Raw genomic sequence first — 17,382 nt, forward strand, 5'->3', positions numbered from 1 at the left:
GTAGTCGCGCCATTCTTATAATTACATTTTCTGCTTTATGTTTTGCTATTTGTTTTATTGTTACATATAAATGATATACATTATGCAATATATGAGAAGTGTATATCTCTTTACCAATATGATGTGCTTTGTTGAAAAATAAAAGACAAATAATAACATTTGAATTTTTTGGGGGGATGCCTCACGATGTTGTCTTTCAATGAATATTCTAGGTAATCCCCGTATAGACTCTAGCGCTTTGTCGCAGAGACTTGATGTAATTTTTGTGTAATCTGATTATCTACTTGTAAATAATCCTTTCATCAAATTTCTTCAATAAAAAATAATAAAATTGAGAATCGAAAAGGGGAATGTATCAAAGAGACAACAAACTGACCAAAGAGCAAAAAAACCAAAACAACAACAACAACACAAGGCCACCAATGGGTAACCTTACACTGAAAAACTGCTTTAAGTCTTTTACGGATGATATGCTTTTTCAAATGTTAATATACCCTAATGAAGCATGTGAAGGTCAGTGGGTTTCTGCAGACACTCCGGCTTCCCCCACCAATTAAAATAAAAATGCCATGTTTAAATTGAGTAAACTATATATATGATAATACCTTTTTACTTTTAAAGACAGGTTCATTTAAATTGTAAACCATGAATAAATCAAGTATCTAAATATAGAACTCTTTCGTAAGTTCCCAGTTGTTTATAATTAGTAAATACTTCCTTGTTGGGGAGAATATTCATACTGGTAATTTTATCTTAAAGTTTGATCAACAGGAAGTAACGTTCTTGACATTTTTTTGGATGATACTTGTGTATATGGTGTAGCGTGTCCATTTATCTATAAGTAAGTATATTTCCGTATATTACGAAAATCGTTCATGTTTATATTTTTGTATTTACATGTTATAAATTTATGAAGAAAACGTTTGAAAGCTTTTTTAAGTGTACAATTTATGTTGTTCTGTCGTTTTACTAAAGGAAGGCTATTAGGTTCTGTAAGGCTACTTTTTTCTCCTCACTAGAATCATGGTAAATAGGCCCATTTCGCTTTATAAACTTATTTGCAGAACTTTTTTTCTTGATGGGCTAGTCCTGTTTTGTTTAGCTGTACTCGACGATCTGGTATTTGGTGTTGTCTTCACCTCAGGTCTTCACTACTCATCAGGAAAAACGTCTAACGTCTGCATGGACCCTGGTTATCCTAAGTCGTGTCTTACTTTTTCCCATTAGGGGTTCAGAACTTTTGAAGCCTGATTGTAGATCTTTGAAATGTTCCGTTTTGATTACTATTCTGAATTTTTAGAGCTTGATATATTATGGGTAGAGTTGTCAAATATACTATACTAAGACTAGAGACCTTACTTGTCTTTTTTGTGTAATTGCTGTCATGTTGACCTATACTCCTCAGATTCTTTTATCTATACAATCAATGCAATTTAGATTTTTTAAAGAGATATAAATCTAAAGTTGAATTGATGAAGCTTGAAATACTGTACGAGTATTGTATTTTAATAAGATCAATACACTTATTTATGCATTGGATTTTACACGCATAAGGAAATACACTGGTCAACCATAAAAACGTTTTAAAAGACATATACGGCAATAAATGCATTGTCCTTGTATATTTCAGTTAATATAATAATGACAATATTCAATTGGATTCACTATATTCAGACAAGAAAAACAAAAAAGACTGATTTGTTTTAATATACTATTGTAAAAACATATTTCATTATAAAATGTCTTCACTTTTACCTATTTATGATAATGTATGATAAATTCGAGTCAAAAATGTGTATCGTTACTTTTGATGACTAGCATAGAATTACGATCTAAGGTTTTAAACAATAGGAAAAAAACCTATAGTCTGGTTTGGGGTATACCAAATAAAAATAAGGAACAAAAGTTAAAGCATGGACTAAAATAAACAAACAAATAATGAAGAATGGGAACTAAAATATCTACACTAAGAAATTATGAATTAACAAAGAATTGAGAAAATTTGCATGAGAAATTAAAATTATTAAAGAATGTAAGAATGCACCCCATCCCAGACCTTCAGCTATTGTATATGCATAACATAAGTATATGAATCAAAGACAGTATAAAAACGTCAATGTAACTATTCAATGAGGTTTTTTTTAAATTGAATATTTACATATAGTTAAATATAAGCCGCTCGCTAGAGAATGACAATTGTTCATATGTTTTACAACACAAAAGTATCATCGTATATACATATTTGCTGAAAAGCTGATAACTTGTTAACCGAAATTTGCATTCGATTTTTTCTTGATTCAAAACATTTTAGATTTGGGAGTTTCAACATCATCCACCTCAAGTACAGATAATTATTTATATAACTTCAAAAGATAATTATTTATATAACTTTAAAAGAGAAAGAGTTTTAGTTCAAAAGAATATATTGAATCAAACTGTAGGATATGCATGAATATAATAAAAGATGAATAAGATGCCAATCGTCCATTATATTCGCTTACAAAGAGCATAGAACAATATCAGGCAATATGATAATAAAAAAAAAACACATGCATATACGGCTTAATATATATATCTAGTTCATCCTCGTCCTTTGATCTCGGGGGATAGCTGTCTCATTGACAATCATACCACATTTCTTTACTGTTATTTGGTACATATGATACACTATGTAATAATCTGATATAAGCCAAGCTAAAGTTTTGTTAACCAAATTCACTTGTTCAAAAATGTATACACGCATGTTAATCAATAAAAATAGGCACAGAAAGACATTCAAAGTAAAAAAATGAACAAAATTAAATGCAAATGACAGGAAATACGCAGGTACCATAAAACAGTGATGGCCCAGTTATATATATGCTCTTATATACATGTATATACATATTAGCCTTCTTCAATTTCCCACACATTTTGTATTTGCCCTTTCAATGTGGCGAATTTGTAAACACGACATTCTATATGAAACGTAAACAGAATCGGATAAAAGTAATCACTACAATTTGGTTATATTTACATTCATTTCGGTCCTTAGAACACCGGTATTTCAATACAAGATAAATGTTCTTTTGAGGAGCGTGACGTATACCGCCTAATAAATCGGGGTTGTTGTTGGGTTTTTGTAATTTTCTTTATATTAAGGGAACACAAGTATATATTCTGACAAAAGTCAGGATACTCACTGAGCTCGTAGATGGAAATGAACTTTATTTATTATGTATACTATTCTAGGCAGTTCTTTGAAAGTTGATAAAATGAAATCTGTTACTTTCCACCGAATTTTTCAAAATGTTTACACAATATCCACATTTTCCATGTATATTTAAAAAGAAAGTAAATTACAAAAACAAATATCCAGACATGAAATCTTTATTTTACCAAAAGATAGGACTGTAAAACTCTGTGATAGTGTAGCACTGCTCTGTTTTATGCGTAACCTGCATGTGTGTACCTATAAATACAAGATTTTTTTATATTATAAATCGTAGTCATACAGTAACTTTCAAATATATTGACTATACGTTTACATCTGATAAACGGTGTTTAAGATATTAAGATAATCCAAGGGTAGACTGGGTTCAGAAAAACGGTTATCCATTGACTTCTCCCATTCGGCAGTACAATCAAGACTACAAAAGGGTGACATCCTTTTATACTGTACGCGATGGATAAAATCGTTTGGAACGGTAACGTTAGAGGGGCATTGGCTGTCAAATTCATTTTCACCTTTATTCGTTTCAAAGTTAACGATTATAATATGAAGTAAAGTAATGTATTATATATTTCATTTCAGTTGTTTTATTTATTTATTTGAATCACCGACAACACACGTAGATTTTTTCGCGAATAGTTTTGAACCGTGTTAATTGCTGTGTATATATATATCATAGTCTGCACGTTTGTAAGTTGAACTTATATTTGTCTAGACCTCCTTATGTTCGTTATAAATATAATTAGTCACTGTATGTACCTCAATTACCAGTTAACTTTAGTTAGCTAAGATTAGCTTAGCTTGTGGGCAAAGGGAGGCTATTCAAAATCATTAACATAACATATAAAGGAGCTACATGCTTATCATTATTAGTAAAAATATTGGTGCTAATCTAGTAATTTGCATATCATCTTAGTGGCGTCTACTACAACAGCCAATCTAATAAACATTACAAAACAGATCCCAGGGGCGGATCCAGCCATTTTAAAAGGGGGGGGGGGGGTCCTAACCCAGGACATAAATGGGGGGGAGGAGTCCAACTTCATGCCCCCATTCAGATGCATTGATCGTCCAAAAAGGGGGGACCCCCCCCCCCCCTGGATCCGGTGTCGACGCTTTTTTTTGTACTTACTGTTTCCGTAGTTATAAAATTTTCCGAAGTTGTGTATTATTAGGAATAACCAGCGGATTTGCTTTTTTTTCTCAATGTTACATTTTTGATAGGGTAATGTGCGCAGTTATTTGATCGAGTTTATGATATTTAGCTGATTCTATGTATCAATGAAGATTATTTTCAAAATACAAAAAATATTTTCTCATGTAAAGAAAATTTCATTCATAAAATAAAGATAAAAATTACGACTATGAAGTTGAAGATCAATGAGAAAAGTTAATCAGCAATACACAAGAATTTCTAACAGTAAGAATGTGGAACTAAAAAGTAGAACATATACAAGGAAGCTAGCACTACATAAGATGTAGTTAAGCAAGGCAGAACAAGGTCAAGATCTTATTAGCGAAGGAGAAGAGATGCTTAAGAAAAAAAAACATGTGGTAGTTACAAGAAGGAAGTAAGCGACCGACTTTAGGTAATAGAAAAGATCATAGAGAACAATACACTATGTGGAACGAGTAAACTGTAACGAAATACCATCAAACATTGGCATGAGGTATAGGGAGGGTTGAAATATCACAGAACATGTTTTAAACCGCCGCATGTTTGTGCAGACCCCAAGTTAGGAACCTCTAGTCTTTATAAGTCTTGCCTGTTTTGTTTTTGTTTTTATTGTTTTGATTTAATTGTATGTTTCACAGATACGTGTGGCGTCAATTCGCTTTTCTGCTCTTGGGTCTGCATGGTTGTTGTCTTTTTGACATATTCCCCGTTTTATTTCTCTATTCTAAGTAATAATATAAAAAAAAAAAGAAGATGTGGTATGATTGCCAATGAGACAACTATCCACAAAAGATTAAAATGACACAGACATTAACAACTATAGGTCACCGTACGGCCTTCAACAATGAGAAAAGCCTATACCGCATAGTCAGCTATAAAAGGCCTCGATAAGACAATGTAAAACAATTCAAACGAGAAAACTAACGACCTTATTTATGTAAAAAAAAAATGAACGAAAAAAACAAATATGTAACACATAAACAAACGACAACCACTGAATTACAGGCTCCTGATATAAGCATAGGTATGTAAACGCAAGCAAACCCATCGTATGCTTTGCAATACAGAAAGATGAAGCACGAGACTTCCATAATATACACTAAAAGCAAGAACATTGTCAATGCAGATTGAAGGTGATGTAACAAAAAACTTGGAATGTTTGGTCAGGTTATACGAAATGTTACCTTAATGTGTATACATCGTAATAAATGCATCCCCTCTAAATAAGGCTCTTAATGTACTTTTTTTGAAACAAACTTTTCATGGTAATGATTTTCGATTCAACATTTGTTATGCTCTTTCTCCATTCGATTGCATTCCCAAACCTTAATTCATTCTATTTTCCTGTTAATGTTCCTTCGTACCCCTTGATATTTCAAATTCTGTATTTCTTGTAGACAAGTAACTTCTATGATCATTAAAAAAAACTATCCCAGAAAAAGTATTATTTTTACACGAACAATCCACGTAAAAAATTCGCGGAAAGCTTGTAAATTCTTCCCGCAACATTGTTTCTCAGAATGATTTGAAATAATTATGTATCAATATCGATTAAATCAGCAAAACGCGGCTATATTTGTCTGATATTGATATCTTGTTTTATATTTCAGCTTGAGAAAACAAAATAATGGCGGGTGCAACTAACAGGTACAAAGATGCAGCCGATGAATACGTATCACTTAGCCAGGTTTCAGGTGAGATATAAATTTGTGAAAGGTGTGAAGAAAGATATTAGTTATAGTTCATGTTCAATAATACAATGATAATGTCTAACAATGTGTGTATTTGTACTTTTTGTATTAAAGTTAACTCTTTTTCGTTTTACATGTAATATATAACGATACGTTGCTTCACACGAGCTCGAAATCACGCGTGATTCGAGAGAAATTCGGTCATTCATCATTCAACTTGTAAAAAGTTTAAACAAGTGACACATAGTACATTTCAGTAACTTATTTAAGAATTGAATGCTCTTTTTTGTAAATTTATTGGGGTGTAAAAGCGTTGACCGAAGTACATTTTGTATGAAGCGCGGAAGCGCTTCATACTAAAAATGTGCGCACGGTCAACGCTTTTACAACCCTATAAAGTTACAAAAAAAAAAGCATTCAATACTTGTAATTACATTTTTAACTATAGGATCATGAAAACCCGCCTTTTATCAAGTTTTTATTTCATTTACCTGTTCACTTTATTGTGGGACCTCGTGTCATCATGAATGAAAAGTTTTATTGTGTAATACAACTGCTATAGGAATAACACGTGATGTACAGTTAGCCAATCAGAATAACGTATTATAGTGAAACATACATTTAAAGTAATTATATGTTAATGAAGAAAAAGTTCAATGGTATTTTTAAACACGGCATACAATTGCAGCCGAATTTTTTTTAGATTCAACTATTGATGCACCCATTAACCGTTCCATTGCTTCGGTATTGATTTGGTATTGCTTTGATTTAAATTATTCATTTTTGTTTGTAATTAACCAATTCACAAACTTGTTTATTGATACAAAGATTACAGCTCCCTATAGGGTAGAGTTGATATATCCTTTCCTGTATTTATGTTCCCAATCATTCTATACTTTTACTTTGCAGACTTGTTTATGACCTTTCCTGGTGAAGGCTATATTCCATCATTGGTTCTGTGCATGGAATCGTATCATGTCGTCATGCATAGTTTTGAAGTTTACTTTAATTTGGAAGTTGATAGGATTTTGTTTAAAGGACGGTTTATTCGAGAGAGAAATGGAGAGATGATATTACTACCTACACAATAACTTCTCTTCGTGTGTTCTGTTTTTAAATTTAAAAAAAAATAATCAAGTAGTGTATATAATTAACCAAAAAATAATGTTTGATGATAAAATATAGCATACTCTTTGTATTCTCACAGTGAAACAAGATGAAGACGACTGTGTTCCAATGAGACCACCTAGAAGCTTGCCAAATGGGCGTGGCTCAACCGGTTCGCTTCCACCAAGAGTTTCATCTGAATCCCAACGTTCATCGTCAAAACACAGTTCAAGCAGCTCGAATAGTTCAAATGGCGAAGCTGTTGAAGGTAAAGAAAATAAAATTCTTTATATTTTAAGAGCTTAGTACAAAAAGTATTAATCTTTCAAATTGGAAAATAAAATTGAGAATGGAAATGGAGAATGTGTCAAAGAGACAACAACCCGACCAAAAACAGAAAAAAGACCAAGGCCACCATTGGGTCTTTAACACAGCGAGAAAATCCCACACCCGGAGATTGTGCTTTGATTGAAAAGTTTTAATACTGTAATATGAAACAAGTGTTACAGTATGTGAACTTTCTGACGTAAGCAAATCCTTTGTATTATCAGAATCTTCATAAATCTACTGCTATTGAATTTTTGTCTTCCCGTACTCTAATTCGCATCAATGGTGTTCTGTAAGTAAGGAGTGACCTTAACTGTGAGACCTCTCGTTAGAACTTCGGTCAGCACACAGTCAGGGAAAACCCGTAATGAAGAAATGAAAAATAAATTGCACTCAAACATGGTTAAAGCCAAATAGTAACAACTGATTCTTAAATACCAAATTAAATTCGCCAAAGCATCAAAGCATTGTACAACTGACATGTTCAAATGGAAATGTATGAAAAATGTAAAAAAAAAAAAAACAATCATTGATCTATCAATTCACTTATCTTCACGCGCTCCACGTGCTCTGTGATTGTTATGTCTTAATCCGGTTGACTTGAACAACAAACTCGAAAGTTATCTAGCTCTTGCAATCAAAAATCAACGAATAAATAATATGTGTCGATAGTTCATCATATAATCGTCATAAATGTTAGGGAAAATGCATACATAACAGATAGTTTAGTATACATAGAAATACAAAGATGTGGTATGAGTGCCAAATGAGTCAAGTTGAACTCTCGATTCTAGTCAAAATTTGTTGAAGTGAACCAATATAGGATAAAGTACGGTTTCAATACAGAGCCTTGGCTCAAAACGAACAGCAAGCTATAAATGCCCACAACAATGACAAGTGTAACACCATTCAAACTGGAAAATCAACGGTCTAATCTGTACATAAAACGAGAAACGAGAAACACATATGAAGCACACCAACAAACGACAACCACTGAACATCAGGTTCCTGTCTTAGGTGCAAACAAATGCAGCAGGTTTAAATGTTTCTCGAAACGCTACCATATAATTATCTACTAATCTATTAATTGAATGAAACGAGTTCTTATGAGCTCTGGTTCAACTGACTAGAGATAATATATGCCAAAACCTGTATAAAAACAGTGGACTTTACTTTATTTGATTTTATTTTATTTTGAGAATATAAAACCAGTGATATTGTTGGTATTTTTCAAAACTACCTCTACCACTTTTTATTGGGAAAATATGCGTAATTTTCATCCAATTGGGAAGTTTAGAAATAAACACTGAATTTGACTGAAACTTCATTTTATATAGACCCCCTTTCAAGAGTCAAACCCTGCTTTGAAATAAGACCCCTTTTGTCAGTGATGATACATAAATAGACACTCAAATCTGCACATATAGTAATTGTAGGCATGCGAAATGTATAAATGAGTGTTTTTCAGTTTGAATTCGTGCATAATTACTAACGAGACTGCACTGTTTGGGAAAAAAAGTTGTCTTTTTGGGAATAATTTTAAGCCATTTTTTTTTCAAATTGGGATTCTTCTGCAGGGGAAAAAGCCTTTATTCTCCATTAATTTAAGGCAAACAATATCACTGAAAACTGTCCATTACATTTTCAAATTAAAAGTGCTATTTTCCTGTGTTGTATCCTGCACTCTAAACTGATCTTATTTATTACTCATGTCAGTAAAAAATGTATTTAAGGAAATTTAAAGCTTGTGCCAAGTGATACTATATATATATTAAGTGTTCTTAGTACTTTAATTTTAACTGAATCGAAATGGGGGAAAAAACTATTTCCGTTTGTACTTAGTACTTATAGTGACTTGATAGTCTTATTTTAATGTTTATAAAATCAACAAAAACAACTTCCAGTTGATGTACTGTTATTTTAACGCGACTTATATCCTATATTCACGATATTTCTAAATATATGGGTTTATGTCAATGAGACAGCAACCACACGATATGAAAAAAATGTATATGAAAAACACCGTGTATATGAAAGATACCTAGGGGTTTCTAAAATACAGTAAATAATATGTGTGAAGCTCTAAATCGCCAAAAATTCAGAAAATATGGGAATTTTATCAGTGCTAAATATAGAGCTAATATATCTCAAACTCACCGAAGGACGCAGTACATTTGAATTAAGTAAAAATAATCACCCACGAGGATGTAAATAAAATAATCATCCACGAGGATCCATAGATAGGAAAAGTGAAAACCTTGTTTTATATCTCTATCCTTCCTCATCTCGGCCATTGTTGGATATATTGATAATTACAAGAGATTTAAGATGAACACGATCTACCAAGGTATCTAACCAATACTTATATTTTATTAGGAAGCCTTACAGAACACTACCTTAAGGCTTTTCGCACACTTTTCTTTGGTGTATTTTTTTAACTTCTATTTAATAGATATTTAAACAAACTTTCATTTTTTGTATCACATGAGACCTAAAGATGGATTGATTTTATATCAAACAGTTTAGTTGAGCTGTCAGTACACTGAAGTGTATGTTAGTACTAATTGCTGTCCCTGAAAAAAAAAAAAAATCTGGAGACTCTTGTACATTTTATATTCGAATACATTATGCATTTCAAGGAACAGTTTGACAGGGATACAGTTTTCATATAATTTGACTGATATCGAAGTCGAACTAAAGATTAAATTTCCGCAAAAAACTTATATCATTCCCACTCAATTAGGTAACTTATGCATGCATTAGTGGTTCTACTCCTAAAATATAATACGCCACGAAAATAGCCTTTTTTTTGTGAACAAGACTGACTCATATAAAAACATAGCATTTTTCATTTGAAATTCATATCTTTTATAGATCTTACATTTGAGGAGTTCCTGAAAAGGCAAGGGGTGACAAAAGCGACAATTCAACTTCTAGAGGAAGAAGAAATTGCTGACAAAGTCACTTTGGGAGCTTTATCTGAAGATGATATTAATGGACTAGGCCTGAAAGTAGGACAAAAAGCAATTCTCCGAAGTCTCACTACCAAAACTAAAAGTCGATTACCCGGTTAGTCTTTTCAAAAATGATTCATGCATGACGCATAGCTCCTGAATGCTCCTGACATTTTGTCAGTTTTATGCTTCCTATTTTTTCTATATCAACATCAGTTTTTATTATGGAAATGAAAACACGGTCCAAATACATAATATGTAACTATAACATCTTCATGCCTTATATATCATGTACTGTAGTACGCCGCTAGATTAAAACTGACGTGGAAAGGTAACACATGCCCACCGAAAGCTCTTTTTTTGAGAGCCCAGGTGGTCGTGTGGTCTAGCGGGACGGCTGCAGTGCAGGCGATTTGGTGTCACGATATCACAGTAGCATGGGTTCGAATCCCGGCGAGGGAAGAACCAAAAATTTGCGAAAGCAAATTTACAGATCTAACATTGTTGGGTTGATGTTTAGACGAGTTGTATATATATATATATATATATACTCTGTAGCTCTCAGAGGTCAATCGACTTCGATATATATATAGAAGAACGTTTTAGATTTTCAAAGCTGTTTTGTCTTTGTAAATCGTTTTATTGAAGTCAATGTAATACATATTTTGACAAACTCATGCACACTGTTTTGGATCTATAATAAAAATTATTCCATTGTTTTATCAGACGCACGTAACAGTGTAATACCGCCTCCTATTAGAGAAGTAAATGGAACAGGAGAGGTTGATCTACAGTGTTACTGTTTGGAAAAAGATGGCAAAGTATGGATAAGACATTATCAGTATATTATAAACATGACTTAATATAACACGTAAAATACCAAAGATTCTGGATGAGGCGTGTGTATAATTAAAGATTCTAACCTTAAAAATTGATAATGGAAATGGGGAATGTGTCAAAGAGACAACAACCCGACCAAAGGGCAGACAACAGCTGAAGGCCACCAATGGTTTTTAAATGCATCGAGAAACTCCTGCACCCGGAGGCGTTTATATATATTAAACAGTATCTTGGAATTGGAAAAAATACATTTGAGAAAATTTATCAAAACGAAATGTGTTTCCATTATATAATGTAAAAAAAGAGGAGTAGTATAAATGCCTGACGTTGATGTAAACATTTGTTTGTTACCGTATGCCTTTAACAATGAGAAAACTCATGACGTAGATAGTTAGGCCCCGACATAGAAAAAATGTGAAACAATTCAAATTTTTTCATCTGGTTCGCTATGTACTTTAAGCTAAGTGCTAAGTCTGTTTAGCAAAATTGATAAGAAAATAGAAAAGCAAAAACTATGAGGAATATATGGATATCCAAAACTGTGAACAATATATGGATATATTTAAAAAGTACTCGATTAAAGATAAATAATCCTGAACAATGAGCTGCAATATTAATTTATTGTCGAGTCTTTAGGTGATTCGTTGCAAAACAAAGTGTGTGTCCCTATCCAACATAAGATTACACTCTTTTTACAGCGTTTATACACCTTGTAGTACACGATGGTATCACCAGCATAGTAGCCCAGGTCTTCGGCGTTTGCATAAAACTGCAGCAGTAAAATTGGCACGTTTAAGATTGATTGAATGTGAAAATATTTCAAGAAAAACTGTTTTCAGAATACTTTTTCATTTTTCATTTTTTCAGAATATTGCAGACTTGTATATTTTGTGTTTCAGGGAAAAGTAGTTGCAGAGATTACAACGAAACATACGAATGAGGTCAACCCAATAAAAACTCGTATTCTGATATTGGTTGATACAAGCGGTAGCATGGGAATCAAAACAGGAAGACGACGGAGATATAGCAAGCTGTACAGAATTAAAGGATTTGCAAAAAATATGGTGACGTCATTAGATGATGGAGATTTTGCAGGCCTTGTAACGTTTGGGGAAAATGCAGATGTATTATTGCCCATGACAGAAATTACACACGAAAGTAGGGTACGTATTCGTTTTTATACGCCCGTCGTCTTTTAGACGGGACGTATTATGGTATACCGTTGTCCGTCCGTCCGTCCGTCCGTCTGTCCGTACTTTGGACAATAACTCAAAAACACTTTCACCAATTTCCATGAAACTTGAGTGAATTGTTTATATCTATTGACGTAAGCTCCCTTTCGTTTTTTTTTAAATTTCAGATTTTAAGTTTTGGATTTATTGGGCTTTATTCATAAAAAAGGGGGGATTTTCAACACTTTTGACAATAACTCAAAAAGGCTTTCACCAATGTCCATGAAACTTTGGTGAATTGTTTATATCTATTGATGTAAGCTCCCTTTCAATTTTTATAAATTTCAGATTTTAAGTTTTGGATTTATGGGGCTTTATTCATAAAAAAAAAAGGGGGATTTTCAACACTTCGGACAATAACTCAAAAAGGCTTTCACCAATGTCCATGAAACTTTGGTGAATTGTTTATAGCTATTGATGTAAGCTCCCTTTCAATTTTTATAAATTTCAGATTTTAAGTTTTGGATTTATGGGGCTTTATTCATAAAAAAAAGGGGGGATTTTCAACACTTTGGACAATAACTCAAAAAGGCTTTCACCAATGTCCATGAAACTTTGGTGAATTGTTTATATCTATTGATGTAAGCTCCCTTTCAATTTTTATAAATTTCAGATTTTACATTTCTGTGTTATGAATTTTTATGCTTAAAAAAGGGGGGATTTTCCAATTTTGGGACAATAACTAACACTTTCACAAAATTTTATGCAACTTTGATAAATTGCTTATATCTATTGACATAAGCTCCCTTTCCATTTTTATAAATTTTAGATTTTACGTTTTCTTAAGTAATGAATTTTTATACTTAAAAAAGGGGGATTTTATGACACTTTGGTGAATATATTAATGTAACATCCCTTTTGATTTGTATATATATTTCTAGTTGATCATATAAATGTTAAAGCATAAAAGACTAGTTAAAAGAGCAACAGGCGTATCATGCGCTAAAGCGCAGCCCTTTATTATACATATACAGCATACACCTTATTGCAAATATGTTATAAGTTCTCATATATGGTTTTCATACTGCTGATATTTGTAGAAATGATTACAGATTTTTTCCGACTTCATGGTATCTATTCAACCCTACTGTTTTAATTGTTTGAAAACAATTACGGTTATAGCTTTGTGTATATATTTTTTTGTCAATCGACAGTTTATGGACTATAGGCTTACTGAATATAATATTTGTAGTACTGTACAGTTTATTTTCATTAAAAATGACTTTTTTAATTGCTTTTTAAAGGATCGTTTGAAATCAAAACTAGACACCTTAGACAAAAGTTTCTTGTCGACCAAGACAAACCTAAGTGCTGGTTTGTCTAAAGCATTGGAAGTATTTAGAGATGCCAGTTCAGGGTTAGTATTTAAGTAGTTTTTTTTCAAAAAATTACATTTTTAGTAGTACTTATTTTAATCATCTTAATTTAAAATATTAAAAGAGTTATTATAAACTTGAGGTAGACAGTCTTTAAATATTGTCTAAATGTATTTGAAATTATCCTTATTCTTTCATTATTCACATATGTACATTCAAGAACATACAATGCCAAAATTCGTCCATGAACATCATTTCTAAAAACCGTTATAATGTAAGCGGAGATCATGATTCTTATTACAAAATCATCTCTGTCTCCACCGGGACTCGAAGCTGAAGGATTACATTCCTAGCTCAACTTCTTACGGCTATCAGACTAGGTATCTACCACATCTACTAAGGGAAGCAATCCCGTCACACTTCCACGTTCTCAAGAGTCATCATATCATTATAACTCTTACACACATACCCAAGCTAGAATTCCTCTCTAACCACCATAGGTCTTTCACTTGGGCGCCAATTTAACCGGAGAGCAAAGATTCAACATACAAAATCATATTTGTCTCCAATGGGACTCGAATCCGGGACCTCCGTTTTACAAGGCAGCGCGTATAGTACCGACTGAGCTAAATGTGTACTTCCCTTGCACAACTAAGTATCTACCACATTTACTAAGAGAATCAATCCCGTCACAATAAACTTATCTGTCATTAGCTCTTGTAAATTTTTGACAACGATTGAAATTATTCTTACAGGAAACGTGATTTGCTTCACTACAGAAATGCTATTATAGTCTTCTCGGATGGTGAAGTTAATGCTGGAACCCAAGAACCAAGTAAACTTGTACATGAAGTCCGAGAAAAGATTCGACAACTTTCGTTTGGTCTCGATGAATCTCTAAATCAATGGGCTTCCATTTCTACTGTCGTATTGGGGAAATCAGCGTCCGAGATAATGTTCTGCTTATCAAAGTTCTGCAGCAGTGATGCTTTTTATACAATAGACATGGATGTAGACAATTCAAATACAGAAACTGACCTTTTCCTTCCGGTTCTTATGAGAAAAGCGGCCGTTGCTTGGAATGTGTCTGTTTACATAGAATCGGTGAATGGTGCCGTTCTTATAAATGAGGATTGTTCACAAGATAATAAAGTACGGACTCATGGGCAATCATCTCGTGGTCCTAAAACTGCCAAGGCTTACTTTTATTATGACATACCAGCAGCATCAACAAGGCATATTGGTATAGGGGTTGATCTGGAGGAAGCTTTTGAAGAGGAAGTTTTGAAAGTTAAGGTGGAATATTCTGGATTTTCTGGAGAGAGGAAAACAATAATCAGAACAATAACAAAGAGTGACATTCTAACTGAAGGCAGAGTACAGGGTGGGAAAGCAATCACAGAACACTACAAGAACGATGCTCGAATGCTTTCAGAAGAAGTGTTAGGTAAAGCCGCAAAAGCTGCTCTTGATGGAAATTCGGGTGGATCAGCTGATGCTATGAGAGAGGGTCAATCAGAGCTTCAGAAACTGATGAACAGATATGGCGATATGGCAGATAAACAAGAAACTGCTCAGACAGAAATATTTGACTATGCAAAATCGTTGATGAGCAATTTTGAATGTTTACTTCAAAAAGTAAATACACCAAAAGACGAAGACACAGATGAACAAATAGAAGCAGAGAGCAGTTGGTTAAAAATAAAAGCTGTTTCGTCAGCTATATCTAGAGAAGCACCAGGCTTGGCTGAAACAGTTACGGATAGCAACATTTTGTGTCCTTTACCAGACGTACGTAAAGTTTCTTCTACACCAATGCGAACCGAGATGGAAAAGGTTTACAAAGAAAAGGGAGTTCGAGAAAGTTTGTTTTTCGATTTTGACGGAGCAATAGATGAACTTAAAAAGAGTATTAAAAAAGATGAAGACTGATAAATGTTACTTTTTAAAACTTTTTCAGCAGCACAACAACAATTTAAAGTTCTTAGAATTTGTACCAAACTTTAAAGGAATATACAAATCTTTTTTAAACCTTTTCAAAACAAAAATATAACACATGTATACACAGCAGTAAAAAACTTGCAATGCCTATACTAAAGAAGAAAATCAATTCAATTGAAATGGTTTCATATAATGTTCCAATCTAGAATTTGTTTCACTATCTACATGTGTTTTTACGTGCACGTAGTTGATAAATTCAAAAGAATAATATAACTTTTGTGTGCCTTTTTCTTTGTCGCTTTTTTTTCTTTTCTTTTTTACTTTGTGTGTGTGTGTGTGTGTTTATTTTTATCAATGGATAATGATAATACCTTTCACCTTTATGATGAAGTTATAATTATGAGTTGTTCTTCAATTTAGGATAAGTATTTTACCTAAAAAATAATCATGTATAGAACAATTTTGTCTTGTCACGATGATGGTGGCCATCTTGGTTTTCGGTAGTTTGTTGTTCCAATACCACACAAAAGGGACAATGTTAACACTGTTTTGATAATTATTTGAGATTAAAAAAAATATACATCCAGCTTGGTTTATATTTTATTCATTATTTAAAAACCAACGGATATATACCTCAAATTATATTATTTAAAGTAAGAATCTTATACTATTATTTACCCCAAAGATATAAAACAATAGGGTCATGAGGGTTGCACTCATGTGGTAACATCTGAATTTCTATAATTTATAAATAAAAAGTAATACTACTTTTTGGTTTTACTACAACGAACTTCGGGTCTGTTAATGTGACTGCTTTCCCTAAGTAAAGGTCATGAACGCGACGGACCAGTAAGGTTATAAAATGGCAAGGCAAAACTAGCTTTAGATTGTAACATTTGTTAAGTGCTGTTTTCATCTATAACCTTTATTCATCAATCACTGTCGTCATCTTCGTTTCATATTACCATGCGCTTATTTGAAAATACAGGTGTACGTATTTGCACAATGGAGGATCGGGCTATAGGAAATCTTCTGGTGAGGGAAAGGATTCAATTGACCTTCTCTACTCTCACTGGAAGACGCCTTAGTATACATATGTGTATTTTGTAAATAATCTTAAAAAAGAAACAATTTTACGTTGCATATTGCAACATGTCTATTCTTTAATGCATTTTTTTTAATTACATATTTGTATTTTTTATTGTTTAACTAAAAGTTGTTAGTTTATTTCATATATATTACATTATGAATAAAGTAATATGTGTTTATTTCAATTTTATCATGGTATGACATACATATCAGAATGATAGTTGTTACGGTTTCTATCATGTGGATACTTTTGTTTTGGAATTGCACAAGTGTGTGTTTTGTCACCTTTAAACTCATTTAAAATGTACTGATTTGCATTTTAGTCTGTGAAACAAATTGTTATTTGTTTTGCACTATATTTCAGTAGCTGTGTGTACTTTAATTCTATGCTTTCTGTCCTTTTTTGTAAGTTGATTTTAACGCTTGCGTCTTTACACTAATTTGATGTTAACTGATTGATATTTTGGTCTGTGGAATATGTTACAATTGGCTTTGAA

The 17,382-nt window shown here is 32.6% G+C and overlaps 1 protein-coding gene across 2 annotated transcripts; it reads left to right on the forward strand.

The window, feature by feature from the left end:
- Positions 1-684: 684 nt before the first annotated feature.
- Positions 685-17,064, forward strand: LOC139523697 (uncharacterized). Of its 2 annotated transcripts, XM_071317908.1 has the most exons (8): positions 685-841; positions 5,999-6,082; positions 7,287-7,454; positions 10,388-10,582; positions 11,194-11,288; positions 12,207-12,470; positions 13,784-13,896; positions 14,611-17,064. In XM_071317908.1, exons 2-8 carry the CDS (start codon positions 6,016-6,018, stop codon positions 15,785-15,787), a joined length of 2,079 nt encoding a protein of 692 aa, XP_071174009.1. In that variant the 5' UTR covers positions 685-841; positions 5,999-6,015; the 3' UTR covers positions 15,788-17,064. The 2 variants fall into 2 exon arrangements, with proteins under 2 accessions (XP_071174009.1, XP_071174010.1); XM_071317909.1 differs by lacking the exons at positions 685-841; positions 5,999-6,082; positions 7,287-7,454 and adding an exon at positions 9,348-9,860.
- The last annotated feature ends 318 nt before the right edge of the window (positions 17,065-17,382 follow it).

Source organism: Mytilus edulis, chromosome 5, assembly GCF_963676685.1.
Source record: "Mytilus edulis chromosome 5, xbMytEdul2.2, whole genome shotgun sequence".
NCBI classification, from domain to species: domain Eukaryota; kingdom Metazoa; phylum Mollusca; class Bivalvia; order Mytilida; family Mytilidae; genus Mytilus; species Mytilus edulis.